The following is a 24,742-nucleotide window of genomic DNA, read 5'->3' as shown; positions in this document are numbered from 1 at the left end:
TATTTACATTACAAGTTATCAGAATTTCATCTTATTTTGTGGCCACATACATATCAGCAACAGCACCAATTACATATTTTTTCCTCCTTAAGTATGAGCTGCATTTTCTTACTAAATCCTACTGCATGAGCAATAAAAGTCTGAAGTATTAATATGATACTCAACATAAAACACATATGCAAACTAGGTTTTTTTTTTTTTTTTTTTTTTGTCAAAAGGTTCAATAAACTATTCTATTAAAAAGAAATATATATTTTTTCAGACTATTATTTCCTATGTCAGGCTGTGCAGATTTAAACAGATATAACGATTCATACAGCAAACAGTATAAAACTGGTTTCCCAAAGAAAGTGGTCATAATTGTTGTCTAAAACTTTTTTCCAACATCCCACCACGTGACTGAACATCCAGAAATACAACAAACACAACAAACGACTAGAACAAGCAGTGTAAAATCACTTCCTGAACTCAAGAGTTCCAGGATGCTTTATTTACAAGAACACAAGCAAAAGAGCTGTGCGCTCATTTCATTAACTTTGGTTACGGGTGGTGAATTACTTGAGAAGATTTGACACAAATATAATAACTCATCAGCACTGTAGTCATCTGTCAGATATATGAACACAGTCGGCTCATAAAGGAGACATTTACACACAGATTCCATTTAGAGTCAAAGTTTATAGTGGATGTGGATGATAGAATCCTCAATTCATTATTAGCTTTTCACTTCAATATTAAAGATAGGAACATTTTTAATTCTGTCATTATTTATTCTCCGTCATGTCGTTCCAAACTATTTTCTGCTTTGAATTACAATAGCGAATGCATTTTAGAGGGAACCATGTCTTTGAGAACAGCACAAAGAGACCAAAAGGAATTCATGTGATGTGAAGAACAACGTGTATGTAATAGCACTGAATTAATGAGTATGTTCAGCACTAGACATATTTTGTACAGATGAAGCCGAGTCCAGTCCCAATAGCGTGCCCAAGTACGACTGCTCTCGAGGGTCCATCATCTGGTCCGGCCGCACTGGGTGCACTATGTTGGTGGGCTGAGGCGTGAGGGTGTACTTCTCTAAGAACACTAGGTCAGTGGCGGACTGGTAGCCTGTCTGCTGTTGCTGGACGCCATGTGGCGCCCCGTGCACCGTGTCCTCAGTCATCTGGACGGGGACGAGTGTCACGGGAACGCAGACATCAGCCGTCACACTCTGCAGCACAGTCTTAGACGCGGTGTGGTATGGTTTGGGTGTTTCGTTTGACGGCAACGGCTCGGTCAGCTTGCTAGCGGCGGGCACAGGCATGTTCTGCTGTTGCTGGTCGAGCAGGCGGGCGCTGTGAACGTGGTCCACGTGGTACTTCAGCTTGTCCTTACGCTTGAAGGTAGCACTGCAGTGCGGGCAGTTAAAAGGACGTACATCTGAGTGAATGACCATGTGTTTGGTCAAAGTCTTCTTGATGCGGAAGGTCTGGTTACAGATCACACACCGATGGGGTTTCTCACCTGAGGACAGCGAAATGTCGGATCAGAAAAAACTGAGTAGCAGAAATGCCACGAATTTGCCATTAAAGATTTACAGTTCAAAAAGTCGGTAAGAATTTTATGAATAAAAGTATTAATTTCTTTCCTAAAACAATCTTTTTAATGGTAGCGTATTTTACCTGAATGCGTTCTGAAATGTGACATGAGGTTGGTCTTCCCCCTGAACTCTTTCTTGCACACCTGACACTGATGCAACACTGCTTTATACCTGTCAAATTACAGTACATGATCATGACATCACAGATCTCACACAACCAACATCAACTGCGGGCATTATTTTGTATTGCATAACAAAGGCCGCATGTATCGTCACAAAAACAATGTTTTTGTTTCTGAAATCGGTGTGTGTGTGTGTGTGTGTGTGTGTGTGTGTGTGAGTTCACATGCCTTCGCCAGATCTTCTCTCCCAGGTGAATGCTTTTATAATGGACAGTCAGGTGATCGGCACGGCGGAAGCATTTTCCACACTCTTCACACTGGTGCGCTCTCTCGCCTACACAAAACAAATGTTACAAGACTATAATCCTACAATACACACTTATAGAGCACATAAAGCAGCCATGAGCAGGATGAAGAAACTAATATGGTTAGTTTAATAGTTTTAAGGTGGATTTCACTGTTTTTGGCCTTAAAGGGATAGTCCAAAATGAGGGACATCCAAAAATGAACATTTTGGATACCAGTTTGAGTTCCAATCGATTTCAATTATATTTTTTGACCATACAATGGAAGTTAATGGGAGCCGAGAGAGTTTCTTTGGTTACCAATATTCCTCAAAGTATCTTCTTTTATGTTCCACAGAAGAAAGAAAGTCAAACAGGTGTGGAAAGACATGAGGGTGATCATTTTTTGGAGGGGTCGACAGTTTTAAATCCTAATCCATCTAGACATTTAAGGCATGACATCCATTTGACTGAATTTGAAAAATACCTGTATGAATTTTTTTGTGTTTCTTTAGATGATCATGGCGAATGAAGGTTTTGCCACATTCCTCGCATTCATAGCGCTTGTCCTCATGATGAACACGAAGGTGAAGCCTAAAATATAGACAAAACAACAGGTAACAACACTGGTGATAAATAAAACTATCACATTTACCTTTGTGATACATTTGCCTTTGGCTTGCTCAGTTGGGGATATTTGGGGATATTTAATTTAATTAATCAATCAACAATACTATTGATCAGCATTACCAAACGTGGACGTTTTCCACTAGAAACAAACATTGATGTATTATTTTAATTTAATACTGTGAAGCTGCTTTGATACAATCTGTATTGTGAAAAGCACTATATAAATAAACTTGACTTGACTTGACATTTAATGTCCTATCCAATTACTTAATTATTTGGGGTTAGTAAAGTTTTTTTTTTTTATATATATATAAAAAGTAATACTTTTATTCAGCAATGATGCATTATACTTAACATAATAAATGCACTTTCCATTTATCAAAAAATGTAATCATGGTTTCCACAAAAATCTTAAGCAGCACAACAGCTTAATATTAACATTGATGATAATAAGAAATGTTTTTGGAGCATAAAATCAGCACATTATAATGATTTCTAAAGGATCATGTGACACTGAAGACTGGAGTAATGATGCTGAAAATTCAGCTTTGAATTGCAAGAATAAATTACACTTAAAAATATATTAAAACAGTTATTATAAATTGTAATAATATTTCACAATATTGTATTTTTTTTCTGTATTTTTGCAGCCTTGGTAAGCATAAGAGACTTCCTTCAAAAACAGATGATGTGCATATATGCAATTAAAGTTCAATATGTTCATAGAAGCTCGCTTAACTATTCATCTGCACATATTCTCTCAGAATTCGTTTTTTTTTTTTTTTTTTTTGTGAACCATGTTTCTTGTATGTAGTATTACGGCACTCTCACAGACCTGTAGGAGCTCCCGTGACGGAAACTTTGTCCGCAGATGCTGCACAGGTGAGGTTTTTCCCCGCTATGGATCCTCAGATGCTCTCTGAGGGTTGTCCTGAAAATATGTTCAAAGATAAGCTGAGAGAGCTTGTTTTTGAATAAAACATCCAACCATTTATCCCAAAGGAATGTAAAGTTATGTTTCTCGGATACATCACAGAAAGTGTGCGGAAGGAGGACCTTTATTTATCCAAGATTTTATTATCTGCGGCTCGAAAGGCTATTACTAGACTTTGGCTCAAATCGAACATCCCAGATCAACAGCAATGGACAAGTTTAATTCAAAGCATTTTTATAATGGAAAAATTGACCTACACTATAAGGTTAAGAGAATCATCATTTAAAGAAAAATGGAGAAAATGGACCCATTTTCTGGCCCTAGAGTCTGCATAACTGTACTTCCCAATACAACTGTACACTGAGTGTTAATTTTGTGAGATTCTAATGATTGGGTTTCAGCTAATCTTGCGCAAAGATGGTAGAAATATTGTATAAGTAAGGTTTATTGATCAGTGATTCCAATGATCACAATTTTTATTTTATTTTATTTATTTTCAATTTTTTTGTATCAATTGTATTAGATGCCTCCTCCTCCTTACCTTCCTTTGATTTTGTTCAATGTATGTTATCTTTTTTGTTGTCAAAAATTCCAATAAAAATGAAAGTGATAAAAAAAAAACATCCAACCATTATCGCACTGGCATACAGGTTTGGTAATATCAGTGTTTTGAGCATCACAGCAGCGTCTTACCTCTCTCGAACCGATTTGCCACACAGAAAGCAGGTCCATTTCCTCTTCCCCCCATGTGTGCACTCGATGTGACGTTTGCGGTTCCCTGTGTCATTAAACTGACGACCACAGATGTCACAAGGAAAGGGTCCTGGATATTGGACATTTTGTCAACATTAAAGGAATTCTCTGGGTCCAATACAAGTTAAACGCTTTTGGTGCTGTTCATTAGCACAAAAAAGAAAGGTAAAGCTTTACCCAAATGGAACTTTTCTTGGTGCTTCAACCGGGCAAATCGTGACTTGAAGTACTCGTCACAGTAGGCACACTTGAAGGGTTTGTCCTGTGAATGTAAGATCATGTGCTCCTCCAGATGGGGACGACGACTGAAGGACTTGTGACAGATCTGTAATGTTAAAGAAATTATACAGGCAACGGTAAAATTGTTTGCAAACAGAATTTCACGTCAGCTTTTTGTGGTCATGTGAATGTAGTGTATAAAAATAAATAAGGCAAATGACTCACGTCACATTTCCAGCCTTCGCTCTTCTTCTTCTTCTGAGTGAGAAACTCCTGGAGGTGGTCAGGGTGAAATCTGTATAATAAATAAATAATGAATAAACTGAACAGGAAAGATAATGCAGCCAATTTCCAGGATTCTCAGAAGCGGAAGTCATCATAGATGGGTGAATTTGTAAAGTGGTAAATGTGTGACTACAGCAAAAATGAATCTTCAGTAGGAAAAGAAAAATCCATGATAGCGTTTCCACAACTTTCAAAAAGAGGACAAAATATAGAGAAATGAAATACAGCAGTCAGAAAGAAAGATGTCAAATTTACAGTTACTCCTTCAGCTAAAGATTTGCTAAGTTTACAATGTTAATAACTGTGGAAATGCATTTATTCATTTCGTAGACACAGAATACATAACTGCCATCTATTAAAGGGATCGTTCACCCAAAAATGAAAATTCTGTCATCATTTACTCTCCCTCAAGTCGTTACAAACCTGTATGAGTTTCATTTTCAACACAAAATAAGATATTTTGAAGAATGTTAGTCCCATTGACTTCCATTGTATGGTCAAAACATATAATGGTTATAACGGTTTGGTTACCAGCATTCCTCAAAATATCTTCCTTTGTATTCTACAGAAGAAAGTCACACCTCGAAAATATGGTTCTGATTTAAGTCACATGATATTTTACATGAAGAAAATGAAGCCCAATTAATGGAAGCTTGTTTCCACCACTGAATAAATAAATAACAAAACTAATTGTTCAAGCGCAAATTGCATTTAGGCTTTATTATGTCAGTGGGGTTCTCCCGGCTCTCCTATCTTTGAGTAGAATCCCCTTTCACTGAGTTGAAACTGTCGTACAGCTTGAATGTGTGTGGCAATTGGCAGACGTCAGCTATTTTTCGCTGCAATCTTGCATCAAGGTTTCTCTCACGGCCACATCCAGTGAGGTTGGCTACAGCGCCATGGGCATTAAACTTCTTGACAACATTATGTGTGGTGAAAACAGGAACATCAAGGTCTATGGAGATGTGCTTGCAACCTTGAGATTGTCCATGCTTGGCAATAATCTTGTGTCTGACCACTTCATATAATCCTCTGGTTTTCTTTCTGTCCATTCTCTTTGCGGTACAACGAGTGACACAAAACTAATTTTCTCTATTATTCAAACTGGCTGAATCAGCGCCTGTGAACCAGAATCACTTGCTTGAAATGGAATCATTTTTAACTACTTCTAGAAGTAAATAAAACTGTCCAGGCCGTTTTAGGATTTCTCTGCGAACCTATCTAAGATTGAATCAATTATTCAGATTTTGTTGTTTTGTTCAGCTGCACACCAAAGGCATACATACATATGTGGATACCAAAATATGTTTTAATTTCAAAAGCTTACTGGAAGAAATTGTGGCTTAGAAATGGTCACAATGCCAAACTAATCTTCATGGTCATGAAATAGGCTTGACTTTCTTCATGCAAAATAATAACTTCTTTCTTCTGATTCGGATTCAGTGAAATCCGGGATTGGGACGGGATCCCCACTCACCTCTTCACGTGTCTGCTGAGAGTCTTCCTGCTGGCATGAAGCTTGTTGCAGAAGGGACATTTGTGCTCTTTCCTCTGGACGGGCGTATCACTGTCATGCTTCTTCTTGTGCACAGTGAGGTTTGATTTGGTGGAGTAGCACTGAAGACAGATGTCACACTGGAAAGGTTTTTCTCCGGTGTGTACTCTGGTGTGACTCTCGTATTTACCTACAAAATAAGGAAAAGCAAAGCAGTGATTCAGACAAAGCATTAACAACAAAATGGCATTAATCTTTCTACATTTTTTATTCAAATAATAAAAAAAAGAAATGCAAACTGCTTCCTTCCTTATGATATCAGGACAGTATTACCCTGACATGTTTTACTTTATGGTCAAAAATATCAAATATACATTTTAATTAATAAACTAAAAACATGCTCATCATAGAAGAGGCGTATTCACATCATATTATGGACACAGACGTTCAAAAGTTTGGGGTCGGTAAATTTTTTTTTTAAACGTAATACTTTTATTCAGTAAGTACACATTAAATTGATCAAAAGTGATAAATATCACCGTTTTCACAAAAACATTAAGCAGCTCGACTGTATTCAACATTGATAATAATAATAAATGCTTCTTGAGCATCAAATCATCATATTAGAATGATTTCTGAAGGATCATGTGACACTGAAGACTGGAGTATTGATGATGAAAATTCAGCTTTGCCGTCACAGGAATAAATGACATTTTAAAACATATTATAATATAAAATAGGGTCACACTTTAGTTTAGGGTCCAGTTCACACTATTAACTAACTATTAACTACAACTTTTGCCTCAAAATCTCCTAATTCCTGCTTATTAATAGTTAGTACGGTAGTTGTTCAGTTTAGCTATTGGGATTAAGGGATGTAGAATATGGTCATGCAGAATAAGGCATTAATATGTGATTTATACGTACTAATAAACAGTCAATATCCTAGTAATATCCATGCTAATAAGCAAATAGTTAATAGTGAGAATTGTACCCTAAACTAGTGTTACCGAAAATAGTTATTGAATTAAGTTTTAAACTGTAAAATTCAGTTTTAATATATTTGAACTGCATTATTAATGTATTGTTAAATAAAATAAAAGATAAGACAAAAAAAAGTCACTGATTACATCAGGTTCTCACCTATGCGATCAAAGGTCTTGTCACATTTGGGACACTTCAGAGTCTTTTTGTTAGCGCTCTGGACCACAACGGGAGCCAGTCCCTCTGGGAAGACATGAGCGGTGACCTCCGTCGCTTGGCTTTGCTCCTCAACAGCACGAGTGGATCTCGGTTCGGCCTCCTTCTGGGTCTCGGTCTGCTCTCCGGCCTCACTGAGTTCAGCCACATGCTCCTCCTCTCGCTTCTCACCGTCTTCACGTTCTGCCTCCTCGACCTCCACAGCACTGGAGGTTTCTTCTCGCCCCTCCTTGCTACTTTGCTCCCCCTGCTCATTCTGTTGCTCTTCCTCACTTTCGTCATCCTCTTCCTCCTGCTCCTCAAAGGTAGCATCGTCATCCTTTGGAGTTTTTTGACTGGGTTTTCCAGACGGTGCGTGGCCATTTCCGCTCTCCTGGCTCTCAAATTTAGCAGGGGTCCTCCTCTGACGGCCAGATCGGCGGGTAGTGACCGCGGATGTGCTTGCCATGTTTTGCTCTTCCTCAACATGGCAATCAGCGTTGTGCGTCTTGGCCAGGTGATTCTCCAGAGACTTCTTGTAGCAGAACGTGCGACTGCAAAAGGAGCATGTGGCTCCTACTGAAGTTTGGACATGCGGGACATCTGGGGTCTCCTGGGGAACCCGCTGAACATCACTGTCTTCATCAGCGCGAGCTGGTGTCACCCACTTTGATAAAAGATTTACAGCTTCCATCATATCCAGAAAACAGGCAGCCTCGGTCAGAGCAGGAATCTGGCTTTCTGAAACTTCAAATTCAGATGTGTACAGGAAGTTGAGCAAGTGTCCAAAGGTGGAGCCCTCTATGTTATCAATGGTAACATGGTGCAATTCGGGGTTTTCACTGAATTTGGCATGAAAATAGCCACTGCCAAAAGCCAAAACCACCTTGTGGGCATGATACATCTTCCCACTGACCATGAGAGTTATGTCACAGAACGATGGCAGTTTCTGACGGTCTTCGTTCAAGAACTTCAGGAAACAGCCATCACTTTGGGATATTTGCAGATGCTTCTTTTCCTGCGAAGAATCTTTATTGGCCAGGTCAACATCGCTGCTGGCATCACACGCCGTTGGTCCATCACATGTTGTCTCCTGTGTGCCTGTGCTACTGATATCCTTCACTTTTGACTGCTGGGATGGACTGACTTTCTTCTTCATGTTTAGGGTTTTCAACACAAAACTTCCATTTTTAGAGCTGAAAAACAGACTTACAATGCACAAACACTGATTCTTTAGTACTTGGGCAAAACTGGGGTAAAAAAAATATATTTATGTATTGAATTATTTTGCATTAATCTGTTTATAGGTATTATATTACATTGGAGTACAACCTGCTGCTTTTTGTATGTATGCCAATTTATGTATTACAATTCAAAAAATGTGTGCCGTCATGGCATTCATTATGCATATTGCTAAATCTAGTCATTCAGAATGACTCATAAGAACAAATTAACAATATATGATGGTTTCACATCGCCTCCATCTATTGAAAACCATATTTTGCTAATCAGATTAACTTCAGAAGCTTCACCCTTAAATAAGTATTTTACAAATTAACCTATTCCTTCAGTCAGGATACACTAAATGCTTATTTTAAAAATACATACTATTATAATGGAAAAATAAATGTCAAAAAAAAATAAATACATTTTAAACACAAATAAATGGTACATTTGTGTTAAGTAAATCCTAGAGATCATCGCTGGTTCATTTCAAAGTGGAAACAACAACAAAAATCTAATAACTAGAAAACCTACGGGGCATATTTTGTCCCATACTGAGCATTTACCAGCGCTTTCAGTTGTCAAAATAATGTAATCATGTCACACGCCGAGCCTATATGGAGTTAGTAACTTCAGACAGAACGAAGCATTGACAGCGCCATATATCATGACGTTTTGCTTGCAGTCTTGCACTGGGTGAGGAAAATTACACAAACGAAACAAACACATTACAACACTGTCAGCATGCATTACATTGTACGTACATTACTAAATCTAGTGCAATGCAAATGAGAACAATGCAAATCTGAAGTGAACTACCCCTTACGGCCCCCCATTATGTCATGCTCCCACAGGGCCCCTCCACAACAGGAGTGCGTTGACAAACGACCCTAAAATGGCCCATGGCAAACTGCGAAGAGCGACTTGTTTCTCAGTTCCAGTCTTACCTTTAAAAAGATTAAACATGCGGTGGTGTTTTGAAGAGGTGTCTTGTTTTGCCTTTGTATACAAACAAACAAAATTATAAGATTATAAGACGCGTAGTGTGTCCTTTTTCCATCGTCCAGGGCTCCGACGTCTCAACAAGCTGTTTTGTCATTGGCTAAAGGCGAAAGGTCTTCCTGTTTCATTGGTTTACATATAAAGCGAATTCATCCTACGAGAATAACTCCTATGTATAACTTGTAATTTAATGAAAGTTAATAATGTATTATTTTCATTTATAAATAATAATAATAATTATATTAATAACACTGAACGCGCAACGACGTTGTCCATAAGACGCGTAGCATTATGGGTAATGTAGTTGCCTATTTGGTGAATGGAAATCCCTGCATCAAGTTCAACAATGCACACACAAGTACAGTTATTATTTATTAATGATTATATACATCATATTTAATTTAACTATTAATATTTATTAAATATGATGTTTTCAATGTAATGTTATTTAGGCTATGTATAATAATAATAATAATAAATAAATAAAATTGTAAATATTAACAAAAGTTCGAACAGTCAAAAGTTCGAACATAATTTATTATTTTACACACTTTATATGCGAATTAGCCAAATGTTATCTTTTTCTTTACAGTGTGGATTCTGTCTCGCGAGTCACGAGCCGGCGTTCAAGGCTATTTCTTTCTAACACGCTTCTAATTCCAACTTTGTCGCAGCAGGTAAAAGGGTGATTAAGAATATCCACCCTATGTGCCAGTAAACCGTTTTGTTGCAAAATAACATTATGTGGGCCTACCTCAAAGCTCAAACCATAAAATAAACTTAATAGGCTAACTTTTTTTTTCTGCTTGGAGCGTTCACCGCGTTCACCAACTCATCATTTGAAAATAATCTTCATTCAAATCTAAATGGTGGATGATGGCTTTATAAGTTCTACTGCCTAATGGCAAATTTACTCTGCAAAGGTGGCAGCACAGAAGGCAATTAGGTGTCTTTACACACACTGTTTAATGCTGCTCAGAGGTGGCATAAATGCATTTACACAGCCATTTTATCTGTATATTGTTTAGGCGGGTCAGAGCAGGCATAATTTAGTCTGTCTTTTATGCTGTATTTCATCTTTACTCAGAATTTTGAGCAGGCACAGAGCAACCTTAACTCTGCTGTGTAAAGAAAGATGCCTTAAGATTAGTTAATAACTGCATTTAGATCTGTCTTATCAGAGCATTTGAAGTCCATAAGGTGTGTATGCGTGAGTCTCTCAGATTAGCCGTTGGGACCTGTCTCGTCCCTGGCTTCACACCAGTTCATTACACACGTAAGTGCATTACCATAATCCTATGAACCCACTGAAGTCAGTCCTAAACACAGATGAATGAAGACGAGCTAAGGAAGTTTCTGGCGGTAATGGTGTTTTACGAAGCTGCCCTGTCTTCTTCAGAGCTTGTTTTAGGTCTCCTGTCTGTTTACAACTAAAATCATGTCAAGTGCGGCCATATCTTTCTGGATGATATTGCTGTGTGCAGGTAATAACAATTTTATCTTGTGGGATAGTTCTGGATTACATTATAGAAACCTGCTTGTTTGTACTTTTTGTAGAAGGTTATTGTTATAGGCATGTTAATAACATTGAATAAGTCTAAGAATGCATAATGCTTTTCTTGCATCAATCCTCACAGTTTAACAGTCTTGGAGATTGTGATTGCTTGCTTCCATCAAAGCTCAAGATGCTTTCTGGATGATTTTCAAATCATGCTGAAGAACATGATTTTTGTTGTTGTTGACCTTTTGCAGTTCATGCAGCATGAAATCACTTTTTGATTATACTTATTGTTGTATCAACTTAACAATTAAAGTTGGTCTGTTCTTTTATGAAACACAATATTATAATAATTTTGATAAACTAAAAAATAAAAGTTTTTTACTGGTGAATCCAAGTTCAATAATAATTTTAAGTTAAGCTGAGCATTAACATTAGATAATATTGATGTAGGACATTTTTATGTTGTATACTAATTGAAATATTTAAGTCCCCATGCTTTGAGCAAAAACACATGCTATTTAATATTTTAAGTTGGTCATACTTTAAGTTGACTATTTCATTTTGAACTTTTTCAAAATTAAATAGTTCAATCAGCCTTGTGATGTTTTAGTTTTACACTTTTACAGTGATGCTGTCATTAGCAAAAGAACATACCAAATACCACAAAAATCTGAAATTCTTGTTGATTTTTTTATATTTTTCTCTCAAATTGTCATGCCCAGAAACATAATGTGTAACAGGAAAACATGTTTTAAAGGGGTAATTCGCCTAAAAACAAAAATTCTGTTATCACTTATCATCCTCATGTCGGTCCAAACATGCATGACTGATGATAGTTCAAAAAATGTCTCAGTGCTTTTCATCCATATAATGAAAGTCAATGGGGTCCAAAACATCACAGGACACCAGTGACTTTCAACCAGCTGCACATTTTTTCAATCTTCTGATGTTTTCCACAGAACAAAGTCATACAGGTTTGGAACGACATGAAGGATGAGTAAATGATGACATAATTTCCATTTTTGAGTGAATGTGATATCTCCAAGTCAGTTATGAAGTCGACCAGTGTTGATTATGTTCATGCGAAGTCTTGAAACTTGTTTCTTCTCTGCCTCAGGAGTCTCCAGTGGGTGTGAAACAAACCCGTGCATGAATGGTGGTGTGTGCGTGAATCAGGATGGACAATTCAAATGTCAGTGTTCCCAAGAGAGCTATAATGGACACCTCTACGGGGGGCCGAACTGCATGGTAGTCCTGCTGGGCTGTGAGCGTCATTGGTGCCCGAACGGCGCCACTTGCCATCCATACCTGGACAAAGGACGACATCGATACAGCTGCATCTGCCCTGAGGGCTTAACTGGAACAAAGTGCCAGACGTCCACCACCTTCTCTTTTGAAGAAAGTGGATTTATCCAGGTCCAGACCATCCTCACCAACGCTTTTGAGCCCTTGAATGTCACTCTGAGTTTTCGCACATTGCAGGAAGTGGCCACTCTGCTCCAGTGCCAAGTTGAAGATCAGCTTCTTACGCTGGAGTTAGTGGATGGAAAACTACGGCATACATTGCAGAGAGCCCAGGAAACGGAAAGCATTCTTCTAGAGCTCCCAGCGAGGGTTTCTGATGGCCGCTGGCACACGGCGAAGGCCTCGCTGCACAACAGCATGTTTGGGCTGAGTCTTAGAGACCCGTCTTGTCCTGGAGACACCTGTGACATGGAAGTGCAGATAGATCAAGCAGAGCCCGAATTGGGTTCGGGTCTATCAGAGTTGACTGTGATACAGAATCTCTACATTGGTGGAAGAGAAGAGCAAGGGGCTGGTTCAAGCTTTCTGGGATGTATGCGGGATGTGTGGTTGGATTCACGCATAGTGGTGCCTGGATTGGGACCGAGGGCTCCCATTAAGCAATTTAATGTGAAACAGGACTGCGGTGACTGGGACCAATGCAAGGAAAACCCATGCCAGAACAGAGGCAGATGTGTCAAGACAGGATGGAGGAGTTTTAGCTGTGAATGCCATCGGCCTTATGAGGGCAAGAACTGTTTAGAGGGTATGATCTTTTTTTTTATCGTACTCCAGTTTACTTGTAAACAAGCTATGGGTTGGACTTCATGTAGAATAGACACAATTGTAGATTTAGATACTTAAAGAGGACCTATTGTGCTTTTTTCGCATTTTCAACTTTCTTTAGTGTGTAATGTTGCTGTTTGAGAATGAAAAAGGTCTGCAAAGTTACAAATCTGTATCAGTGCGCACTGTTTCTGAAATCCCTGAAACGCCTCCATTGCCGTCTTGAGTTTTTTGCGAGAAAGTATATCTCACAATATTCCTCATTTAAATAATTCCCGCCTAACCACAGTTATTGTAAGGGGCGTGCTATTTCCCAAACACGCTCTAAGCGGTTGACCAATCACAACACACTGGTCCAGCCGACCAATCAGAGCACAATGTGCTTTTCAGAAGGAGTGGTTTCATAGAGACAGGAACTAAACAGAATGTTACTGGCAGACTGTGAATAGAGGTGACTATAAAGCATGAAATCCTATTCTAGTAGACCCCAAAAACAAAATCAAGACTTTTAAATGTAAGAATGTACACACAGTTGCCCTAATAGAGTGTAGTTTATCACATATGAACTTATGATCCATTAATGTTGAAACCTGAAAGTGTTCGTTTGAAAATTTAGCATTTAAAACGACACAAACTTCTTTGTTAAATGTTGTGCAAAGAGAAGTGTGCTTGTGCTCTCTTGCTTTAAAATAATTGTCATTAATTTTTATATATGCAATGACATTTACAAATTTTTAAGTGTGGCTTAAGTGTCGTTGCAAACCTGTATGAGTTTCTTTCTTCAACTGAACACAAAAGAAGATATTTTAAAGAATATCAGTAACCAAACAGTTGATGGACCCCATTGACTTCCATAGGATTTTTTTTTTCTTCTTACTATGGAAGTCAATGGGGTCCATCAGCTGTTTGATTACAGACATTCTTCAAAATATGTTCTTTTGTGTTCAACAGAAGAAAGAAACTCATACAGGTTTGGAACGACATGAGATGGAGTAAATGATGACCGAATTTCCATTTTTGGGTGAACTATGCCTTTAAATATGCAAATACTGTAGTTTGAGCTACAAATTTTAATACTATTTAAAGTAGCCTATTTCTGCTTAAACCTAGATACAATTTTAAATAATTTAAAAAGTTCATCTTTCCTGATCACCATTTATCTCTACAACAACATCACTGCTTAGCAAAGAATCTAAATTTAGCACTCCTCAGAGGGTCAAATTTAGTCCCAAGACATAGAATGAGATTAGAGCACCTAAATGAAACACCGAGACGTAAACATGCCAAAGCAGAAGGACTGCCAAGGGAAGGTTAAAATCAGCCACACCTGAACTGTGGATTATAGAAACGTGATATAAACAGGCACGTTTAATCCATGCTAACTTTAAATAGGACCTATCCTGCTAAGAAAGCTGCCGTCAATGATTAATTTAAAACTTTGTCAGTGAGGAAAAAAAAAAATTCTGTGTGAGGAACAGGTAGGCGACAGAACATATTTATTGAACTCTATTTTTGGAAACATTCCATTTAGTCATAATTGTCTTATTATTATTATTATTACAACCACCACAATAATAATACAAATATATGTATAATAATTAACAATACATAAATGATTATACATATATTTTTCTTATTGTTGTGGTGGTTGTAATAATAATAATAATATGGTTGTAATTATTTTTTGTTGTAGTTAATTTTTTACAATAAACAATTATTTCCATTTTGTTGCATTTTACTGTTACATTTTATTTTGATTATTATTATTGTTATTATTTTTATCAGAATTAATAACAATAATAATAGAAACATTTGGAATAATATGAACATTTATATCATAAAACAATCTTTTGAATAATATGAATAATTATAACTACATTTAGAAATATTCAATTTTGTTATATTTGACTTTGTCTTATTATTATTACAATAATAATTAATGTATGTATAATAATAATAATTCTTTCTATTTTGTTAAATTTGACTGTCACATTTTATTTAGATTATTATTATTTTTGTTATTATTATCATTATTACACTATATTTGAAATAATATTACAAATTATAATTTTATTTTAGGTTTGATATTGTTATTGTTACAACAACAACAACAATATATTTTAAATAGTATTAATAATTATAACTCTTTAGAAATATTCCATTTTGTTATATTTGATTTGATATCATAATTATAATTATAATAAAATTGCAAATAATAATAATAATTATATATTTTGAATAATGTTAATAATTATAACTTAATATTTAGAAATGTCCCATTTTGTTTGTTACATATTATTATAACATGCACTCATTTGATCTTTTTGATTTTGTAGAGTATGTAGCTGCGAGGTTTGGCAATGAAGATTTGGAGAGCCACGCTCTGTTCAGGGTGGATGAAGACGGCTCAGGTGACAGCACTACCGTGTCCATGTTCGTCCGCACGCGCCGCTCACAGGGCCTGCTCCTCGTCCTCTCCAACAGCACCAGTCAGTACCTCCGTGTCTGGCTGGAGGATGGAAAGGTCAAAGTTCAAATCAACAACTTTGAAAGCCTGCTAGGAAGGGAAGTGGTCAACGATGGCCACTTTCATCTCATAACTGTGCTTGTGGAACCCGAATCCCTGTCCCTGTTTATGTCTGCTAAGAGCCAGGGTCGCGTCCCGATCCGTCGTGTGCTGGTCCATGCTGGGGACGCAGTACATGTGGGAGGCTTACCGGATCGCCGTGCATCGCTAGCCTTTGGGGGATACTTTAAGGGCTGTATCCAGGACCTCCGTATGAATAGCAGACGGCTGCAGTTCTACCCAGTCAGTGTCCCAGTGAGCTCCTACAGGCTCCAGAGTTTGCTGGAAGTCACACGCGGCTGTACTGGCGACGACTCCTGCAGTGTAAGAGACGTTTACAGACCTATTACGGTGCTGCTATAAAGTGTGGTCCAATTTGCAATTTATTCTGGACAAGAAAATATCCAACTGACAGGAAAGTTTGGTCTGGTCGACATGAAAAGTGACCAGTAATAGCATATTTTGCTTTTATCTGCCATTTAGGCCTGGTGATACCGAAACAATGGACGGGCATGGGGAAAAAAATGATTCAGACAGTTTCATAGCAGAAACAATTATCAGATTTAATTAACACTCGTTTCACATTATCAGCAACAATATTTGTTTGAATATTTTGTATCTATTATTAATGATTTAATGAATATTCAAATATGATGAATATTTACATCATTTACAGTGTTCAATGCTTAACTTGAACCATATAAAGAATTCGTGCACATTTAAACCCCCTATAGAAGTATGCAAAACTTTCATAAATATTCAAGTAATATGATTGATCACACCATTCACAATATTTAAAAATCTGGAATAATGATACTTGACTTCAACCAAACCTTTTTAGAAAGGTGCTAAACGTCCTAAATATGTTAAAGAGTTTTAATATTTTGTCAACTTTATTCATAATTATGAATCGTTTTATAAATATTCTTGTATTATGAATTGTTACATAATTCACAATGTTCACAATTCTGGAATAACGTTATACTTTTTTATACATTTAAAATGCTTGACTATTTTGTAAACTTCAAATATTATGAATCCTATAAAAATGTTCATGTAGTATTATGAATGATCACATCATTCAGAATTTTCGTAATTCTGGAATAATTATGCTTTGCTTGATCCAAACCTTTATAGAAATTGGCTTAACTTTTTAAATATGTTTGACTATTTTGTAAACATCAAATGTTATGAATTATTACATAATTCACAGTGTTCGTAATTCAGGAAGATGTTTTAGACCATTTTGCTGTTTGAGACAGACCCCAAAGGCCCGTGGACAGCAGTTTGAGAAGAAAAAGCAAACAACTATTAAGTGAAATTGAAGGACAGCAGAGTCTTCTTCAAGATTTAACATGTGAATGAATCTTGATTGTTTAAAAGGACAGTATGTACTGTAATGAATGATTGTGAGTATCTCTTCTAGATCAATCCCTGCTTGAATGGAGGTGTGTGCTACTCCATGTGGGATGATTTCACATGCAGTTGCCCACCTAATACGGCAGGGCGACGCTGTGAGGAAGTCAAGTGGTGTGAGCTGTCTCCATGTCCCGCCGCTGCCATGTGTCAAGCACACACTCAGGGTTTTGAATGTAAGTATGAATATGTCAATGTTCCAAGAGCAGTTGTCCTTATCTGAACTGTTTTTCTGAGTAAAAGCGATAAGGAAAAAAGCATTAATACATCTATGGAACATATCCTCAAGTTCAGTTATATAATTGATAATTGTCATGTGTAGCTAATAGGGGTGTAGCGATACCATCATGTCACGATTCGATACATATCACGATACTGAACTCACAATATATTATTGCGATACTCCAAGACAAATGGTAAAAGGTTAACAAAAAATGTACTGTTTATTTAAAATGCTCAACTTGGTGTTACGTTGGGGATATAAATGAATAGGCTTGGGCCAATGCACACAATGGTAACATCAGAAATTTTGCATTATCAGAACCCACAAATATTCCCCCATTGCATTATTATACGTTATATTCAACATTATATATAGTACTTTAATGTATTACTGACACCAAAACTCTGTAAACTTACATTGTTTTGTCACACAGAAATTTTTATTTTTGATGAACTATACACAATACACATTGTCACTATCCACGATACATATTGTTGCATTTTTGTATTCCGATATGTTGTGACACGATAAATTGTTGCACCCCTAGTAGATATACTAGAGGATTTATGAAAGCTTTAAAAGATTATCCTCTGTTGGATTTGCCAAGCCATATGTGTCTGCCCTGAGGCATTGCATGAAGCGTGTTAATGACATGCACACATGATCTCACAGAAATTAAACATGGTGCTGAGGGCTTACACTTTGGAGGTAAAATAAAATAATTATAATTCTAGACAAGTCGTTCTGGCTCCAGGACCCCCATTGTCTTTTTTTACAACAATAATCAAAGGTCCCATGGCTTTTCAATTTTTTTGTGATTTAATATGAGGATTAAGGATAAAGATTGTTTTTTATATATATATATTTTTACTCACATAATTTCTACTAGATAAAGTATTTTAGGGCTTGGCATAACTAAATGTATATTCTTTATAATTACTCCCATAAAGAAACAATGAAAACTTTAGCCTACTTACAAGTAAACATTAACTGAAAAAAAAAAAAAAAATATATATATATATATAGCCTATATTATAAAAAAAAATTGTTGCTTGTTTTTCAGCTATTTGATTTGATATTATTATTATTGTTATCATTAACAACAACAACAACAATAATATTAATAATTATAACTATTTAGAAATATAAAATTTTGTTATATTTGATTTTATATAATTATTATTAGTAGTAGTAATAATAATACTGCTAATAATAATAATGTTAATGAAAACTTTACTTGAAATAAAATAAACATTTACTGAAATAAAAAATAAAATAAAACAAAATTGTTATATATATATATATTGTATATAAACACTGATAGTATCTTAATGATACTAAAATAACACTGGTACTGTGTCTAAATTGCTATTGCTAGACAAAACATTGCCAAAAAAAGCTGTTTAATTCATTTTAAAGTAAGTAAACATTAATGTAAAAAGTGTGAAACACTGTAAACAGCTTTTAAAGGCAAATAAGATATGTAGTCGCTTATGGAAACATAATTATGGATGTATATGTAAATTCTGGAGCTTTGGAGAGCTTTGGAGAAATAGATTATCTTTAGTAAAGAGTTGATTGATGCTTCTTTCCTGCTCGTTTTGCAGGTGTGGTCAATGTCAGCCTCCGAAGTGACAGCCACATGATCACCTATCGTGGCAATGGAAAAATAAAGCGAAATCTCAGCAGCATTTCAATAAATTTCCGTACCAGGCAGCAGAACGCGACTCTACTACATGCTGAGCGGGATGCTCAATTTATTACCATTTGTATCCAAGATGGACACGTGGTTTTAGAGCTGCAGGGAGAGGAACAATCTTCGTATATACACAGTCTGGACTTGGTTAGTGATGGACATTGGCACAGGGCACACTTCAGCATGGACAACCCAGCCTTACAGTCATCCAGATGGAGTCTGGTTCTGGATGAGCACTGGGAGAAACCCTCCATCTCAATTACAGCCTCAGAAGATCTGGAATTCCTGAGAGAAGATGTGGACATCATCTTGGGGGGGTTGGGACCCAATTCGGAGGGCAACTTCGCTGGCTGTCTGGGTTTGGTGGAGATTGGTGGCCTTGCATTGCCATATTACAGCGACATGGAGATGAACCTTCCCAGGCCCCAGGAAGAGCACTTTCTGAGAACCTCTGCCACTCCCTACTTTGGCTGCTGGGGATCTAATGTCTGTGAGCCTGACCCGTGCCAAAATGGTGGGGTTTGTGAAGATCTGTTCGACCTTTTCAAGTGCAATTGCCCATCTGATTGGGATGGCCAACTCTGTGAACTGACTCTAGACACTTGTGCCTCAAACCCTTGTGTTCACGGAGCCTGCAGACGGGTGTCCGCAGGATACGAGTGCTCGTGTGATGTGGGCTACACCGGCCGACACTGTGAAATGGTGGTGGACGTATGCGCCCACCACAAGTGCAGCAATGGTGGAATATGCCTAAGAGGACTGAAACGCTACGCATGTCTCTGTCCGAGAAACACGACTGGACCTTTCTGCAGGTGAAGATGTTTGCCATGCTCACCCCTCCAATGCATCTCTCGAGTTCTGCTGCAATATCTTGAAATGTTGACATTCTTAGATATTTGCGTGTTAAATTCCATTTCTATTTCAGGGAGAGAGTTCCAGAACTTCCATGGTATATCGACAGGTTTCCGTGAGTTTGACTTCTTACAATATGCATTAACACTAGAAGTGCCAGAATTCCATAACTACTAGAACTGCCGCAAGCGGTCATTTTGACTGCTATATTCCAAACTCTATATCTTTAATGATAAATACCCAATTTTGAGATTAATGCGTTTATTGTATTAGGATGTCTTTTAAAAACAAAACAACACCAAACTGTACATTTAAACAAGTTTAATTATACATTTATAAATAAATAATATCCGTAGATGTCCTGAACAAAATGACGGAGTATAGCCTACGTTTTCATGTTTCCACTGTTCGATCGTGCCCGCGCCCGCCGACACACACACACACACACACACACATACACACACACCATATTCCAGCATTGCAATCTTCACATTGCCATAATAAAATATAATAATAAAATAATCAACCTAACATAAAAATTCCACTGCTCTGTTTGTCAGTAGCCTAATACAATTCGTACCATTTTGCGAAGTGAAATCTTCATCCATGTGAAGAGGAGGATTTTTTCCGTTGATATTGGAACGTGAGTGAAGTACAAAGCCTATAAAAAAGAATATTTACCATCCAAATACGTCGCAAATGTTGAAACATTTTGATTCTAATTAGAGAGTTAGCCTACGTGAGCCTAACGCCGCTTACTTTCACTTTCGCTTATAAAGTATTTCATTTTGGCTTGTTTATAGTTATTTTTTTCATTCTTGTTCTGTTCTGAATATCATTACATTTAAATGATTTGTTGTTGAATATGTTTAGTATATTTTTTACCACATTTTATTGTTGTGTATATTGGTATAGCCTATAATAATACATAACGAAATTCAGTGCAGTCAATATGACCGTCTATGGCCGAAATAGGTAAATATGTTAATTTGTTTTTTTGCCTTATGTGTAATTTATATGAAAAACATTTTAAATGAAAATACAGACACTTTTAGGAAAAGTCAGGTACCAGCAGGATTGTATTTATTTTTTCAACAAAGTTATTGCAGATATAAAATTCAAAACGGTCAAAATGACTGCCATGGCAGTTCTAGTGTTAAAGGTGCTGTAAGCCAAAGCCTTTACATGTTAGAAATGGTCCTTCACAAGGGGGTGATTATATTTGAGGTCCTTGGCATTCACATGTTTGGACATGGACAATGTCCTGGGCATTCACATGTTATCTTTAGAAATAAGAATAAAGGCCCGTTCACAAAAAAAAGATAACTATAACAATAAGAATATAGGGCCCTATTTTAACGATCTAAGCGTATGGTCTAAAGCGCAGGGAGCAAGTGCACTTAGGGCATGTCCGAATCCACTTTTGCTAGTTTAACGACGGGAAAAATGGTCGGTGCGCCCGGTGCATGGTCTAAAAGACTTGTCCCTATTCACCTAATGAGTAATGGGTGTGTTTTGGGCGTAACGTGAAATAAACCAATCAGAGTCTCATCTCCCATTCCCTTTAAAAGCCAGTTGCGCTTACGCCATGGCGGATTCGCTATTTACATGGCGGAATTTGCAAGCGGAAAAACTGAACGCGTCTCCATAGAGGAAACGGATCTGCTCGTGCGCGAGGATAAATAACTACTATTGACTTTAGACCAGGTTTTTGTTGGTCAATGATGCAGTCTATTTCAGTTGCCTAAAAATAGCACAAATGGGCGCAAATGCATTTGCTATTTAAACAACGTGGCGCAGGACGTGAAAATGATAACTGCGTCGGGCTGAAACTAGCAAAAAACACTTGTGTCGCGCCACATTGCGCCAGGTGAATGATAGTTTCAAAATAACTCATCACTCTAAATGTAAAAGTATAGCAGAGTCCTATAACAATAATGGCACAGAGTAACAATATTGTTGGAATCACTTTCACAGCAATATTTTCCAGTTGATTAAAAAGATAAAACCATTGATCAGCCATTCAGAATCCATCCTGCTTTAAAGAGCTTGAGCATTTAAAGAGGCAGACAACTTAACTGCAGCGTGCGCTTATAATAAACATAAAGATATTGTGCGTTGGTGTGGATGCTAATAAAGTTATCTTTATAGTTATCATTCTTGGTGTGAACGGGCCTGAAGTATTAATAGAACAGGACTGTAGTAAGTCAAAAATGAAGTCTGTACCAAGCCTTATCCTTTTATCATATTTTTCTCTAGATACCCTAAACTTCCTGTGTCTTTCTGTGGGAATGAGAGATGGAACTACAGTTGCTTCAATGGTGGGAATTGCTCCTCTGTAGAGGATACTTGTGAATGTCTACCTGGATTCGCTGGACAATGGTAAAAATATGAAACCACAGAGGTTCAATTTATGTGATAGCACGTGAATGGGTGAAAACCTATTGATGAGAAGTGTGCTATTTTTTCTCTCAGCAATCAGACTTAATGGCAAACCTACTGTTTATAATGTGCCGTAAGATGGCTCTTCACTGTGTCAATCTCTCCATCTGAGATGACTGATTTTCTTTGACAGGTGCGAGCTGGAGCTGGATGAATGTGCATCTGACCCCTGCCTTAACGGAGGCTTCTGCCGTAACCTGATCAACAGGTTCCAGTGTGTGTGCGAGATGAGCTTTGCAGGTGACCACTGTCAGATTGACGTCAGTGACTTCTACGTCTATGTGTTCCTGCTCCTGTGGCAGAATATCTTCCAGCTGTTGTCATACCTCATTTTGCGTTTAGATGATGACCCAGAGGTCGAATGGAACGCAGCCAATGATGACTAGGACTAAAAACAGTTCCTTCTCAGACACTCTGAGGACTCTTGAGGAAGATGTGGCGTGATGTTGAATGGACACAAATACGCGAAGGCCTCGGGGTCCTAGTATGCTTTTTTATTTTCAACTTTCTTTAGTGTGTAATGTTGCTGTTTGAGAATGAAAAAGGTCTGCAAAGTTACAAAACACAAAGTCACTCCAAAGGGGAGTTTTTCTCTGTATCAGTGCGCACTGTTTCTGAAATCCCTGAAACGCCTCCATCGTAGTCTAGAGTTTTCTTACGGGAAAGTACACCTCGCAGTATTCCTCATTTAAATAATTTCTGGCCAAGGTATAGTATAAGCAAAAAACTAAAACAATTGGGGGGTGGCCTGTTGCCTTAGTTGTGTGTTGAAACTTGTGGTTATGGTAAGGTGTGTGACATTTGCGAAACACACTCTAAGCAGTTGACCAACCACAACACACTGTTCCAGCCCACCAAATAGAGCACATTGCGCTTTTCAGAAGGAGTGGCTTCATAGAGACAGGAACTAAACAGGAGTGCGTTTACCGTACAACTATGGTTCACTACCATAGTACGATGCATCGTTGGAGAAATCAACTAGCTATTTTCCGAAACCATATTGTCGCAAAGTGGTGGTTCAACCACCATGGTTTATGACGTCACGCATGTGGTGGAGTAATAACTTATTTTAATTAAACTGTTTGAGATCGAATTAACGCTAGATGTTTTGATATAAATGACAGACATGGCATCTGAGGAGTATTTCTCAGGTATTTTGCTTTATTTCCAGACTCAATCATAGGCTCATTCTTACATAGTAGAGCACGTTCGCACACACGCACTCTTTAAAAACGGCACTTTAAATCTCTTGACAAACTAAAAGACGTAAATGACATTTGTATGTATTTTATTGCACTTAATGTCAGCTTGCTTATTTTGCTCACGATACGGATTCAGTCTACATGTCATGCAAACATGAAACTATGCTTCTAACCACAGGTCGAGAGCTGTCGTTCCAACCACACAACTTTGCGATGCTGTTTGCGAATGTTCGTTGGAACTATGGTTTCGGGTAACACTGACTCGTTCAACTATGCTGATAATGACGGAACTTGCGAACATAGTTGGCTAATGATGCTTTTGGGAAATGCTCCAGAGCGTTACTGAGAGACTGTGAAGAGAGGTGCTGCAACAATGTCAAATATGTGTAAATCAAGGCATTTTTTTTAATCAATCATGAAATCGTATTTTAGTAGACACCAAAAACAAAATCATGCATTTCAAAATGGTCATAATAGCTCCCCTTTAAATATTGTTAGAGGTCATTATGAGTCTGTTTTCTGAATCAAATGTAGTTTCAGACCCAATCAGTGAGAAAACCAATATATGATTTTTAATCCCATCATTAAATGAATTTTTTTTATCAACTGGTGTTCTGATTTATGAATTTATTTTGATGTGTAATGTTTTTTTTTTAAGTAAATATGCAATCCTAGCCTTTTATATCTCAATGATTAAATGACTGCATTAGCTTTCCATTATTTTACCCCATTTAGCAGATTTAGTTTTGAAATCTAATAAACTAATCACAAAAATAAGAGCATTCAATATTTAGTTGTTTCTATGCAGCAGCTGTGTATATTATAGTTTTGGTTTTGCTTATGAATTCGTGATTGACAACAGGTTTCAAACATAAATTTAAAGTATTTAAATGTCTGTGTTGATTGTTGAATGGCTGTTATTTTTTTGAGACCAGAATATCACAGAGATTAACAGAGACTGGTAATGGTTTGAAGATCTTTCTTAAAAGGAAATGAAGGGCCAACATTGGCCATTAAATAACATATTAGTAAATCTTCTACTCACTCTAGATCGAAGTGTTTGCA

General features: G+C 37.2%; 2 protein-coding genes across 3 annotated transcripts; one reads left to right on the top strand and one right to left on the bottom strand.

The window, feature by feature from the left end:
* Nucleotides 1-445: 445 nt before the first annotated feature.
* On the bottom strand, nt 446-9,819 carry zbtb41 (zinc finger and BTB domain containing 41). Of its 2 annotated transcripts, none has more exons than XM_084412385.1 (11): nt 9,655-9,819; nt 7,448-8,691; nt 6,287-6,494; nt 4,750-4,819; nt 4,483-4,630; nt 4,246-4,375; nt 3,454-3,549; nt 2,476-2,582; nt 1,933-2,038; nt 1,665-1,753; nt 446-1,506 (listed from the first exon to the last, which is right to left on the bottom strand). In XM_084412385.1, exons 2-11 carry the CDS (start codon nt 8,640-8,642, stop codon nt 920-922), a joined length of 2,736 nt encoding a protein of 911 aa, XP_084268511.1. In that variant the 5' UTR covers nt 8,643-8,691; nt 9,655-9,819; the 3' UTR covers nt 446-919. The 2 variants fall into 2 exon arrangements, with proteins under 2 accessions (XP_084268511.1, XP_084268512.1); XM_084412386.1 differs by having other exon boundaries at nt 7,448-8,679; nt 9,655-9,783.
* Nucleotides 9,820-11,024: 1,205 nt separating this feature from the next.
* LOC311292798 (protein crumbs homolog 1-like) lies at nt 11,025-24,446 on the top strand. The gene is made up of 8 exons (XM_084412610.1): nt 11,025-11,193; nt 12,328-13,260; nt 15,617-16,170; nt 17,273-17,438; nt 19,093-19,993; nt 20,107-20,148; nt 22,293-22,415; nt 22,609-24,446. Exons 1-8 carry the CDS (start codon nt 11,148-11,150, stop codon nt 22,859-22,861), a joined length of 3,018 nt encoding a protein of 1,005 aa, XP_084268736.1. The 5' UTR covers nt 11,025-11,147; the 3' UTR covers nt 22,862-24,446.
* The last annotated feature ends 296 nt before the right edge of the window (nt 24,447-24,742 follow it).

This window comes from Rutilus rutilus, assembly GCF_951802725.1.
Source record: "Rutilus rutilus genome assembly, chromosome: 6".
Lineage (NCBI taxonomy): Eukaryota > Metazoa > Chordata > Actinopteri > Cypriniformes > Leuciscidae > Rutilus > Rutilus rutilus.
This window is presented reverse-complemented; position numbering and strand designations above follow the sequence as displayed.

Bases quoted from the DNA above. Each gene is read 5' to 3' on its own strand.
- LOC311292798 (XM_084412610.1), top strand. From the start codon at position 11,148: ATGTCAAGTGCGGCCATATCTTTCTGGATGATATTGCTGTGTGCAG. The intron at 13,261-15,616 runs GTATGATCTTTT...TTGATTTTGTAG, and splicing joins GGGCAAGAACTGTTTAGAGG to AGTATGTAGCTGCGAGGTTT. The intron at 17,439-19,092 runs GTAAGTATGAAT...CTCGTTTTGCAG, and splicing joins ACACACTCAGGGTTTTGAAT to GTGTGGTCAATGTCAGCCTC.
- zbtb41 (XM_084412385.1), bottom strand. From the start codon at position 8,642: ATGAAGAAGAAAGTCAGTCCATCCCAGCAGTCAAAAGTGAAGGATATC. The intron at 2,583-3,453 runs GTCTGTGAGAGT...TCTATATTTTAG, and splicing joins CGTCACGGGAGCTCCTACAG to GCTTCACCTTCGTGTTCATC. The intron at 2,039-2,475 runs GTATTTTTCAAA...TGTTTTGTGTAG, and splicing joins ACACAAAAAAATTCATACAG to GCGAGAGAGCGCACCAGTGT.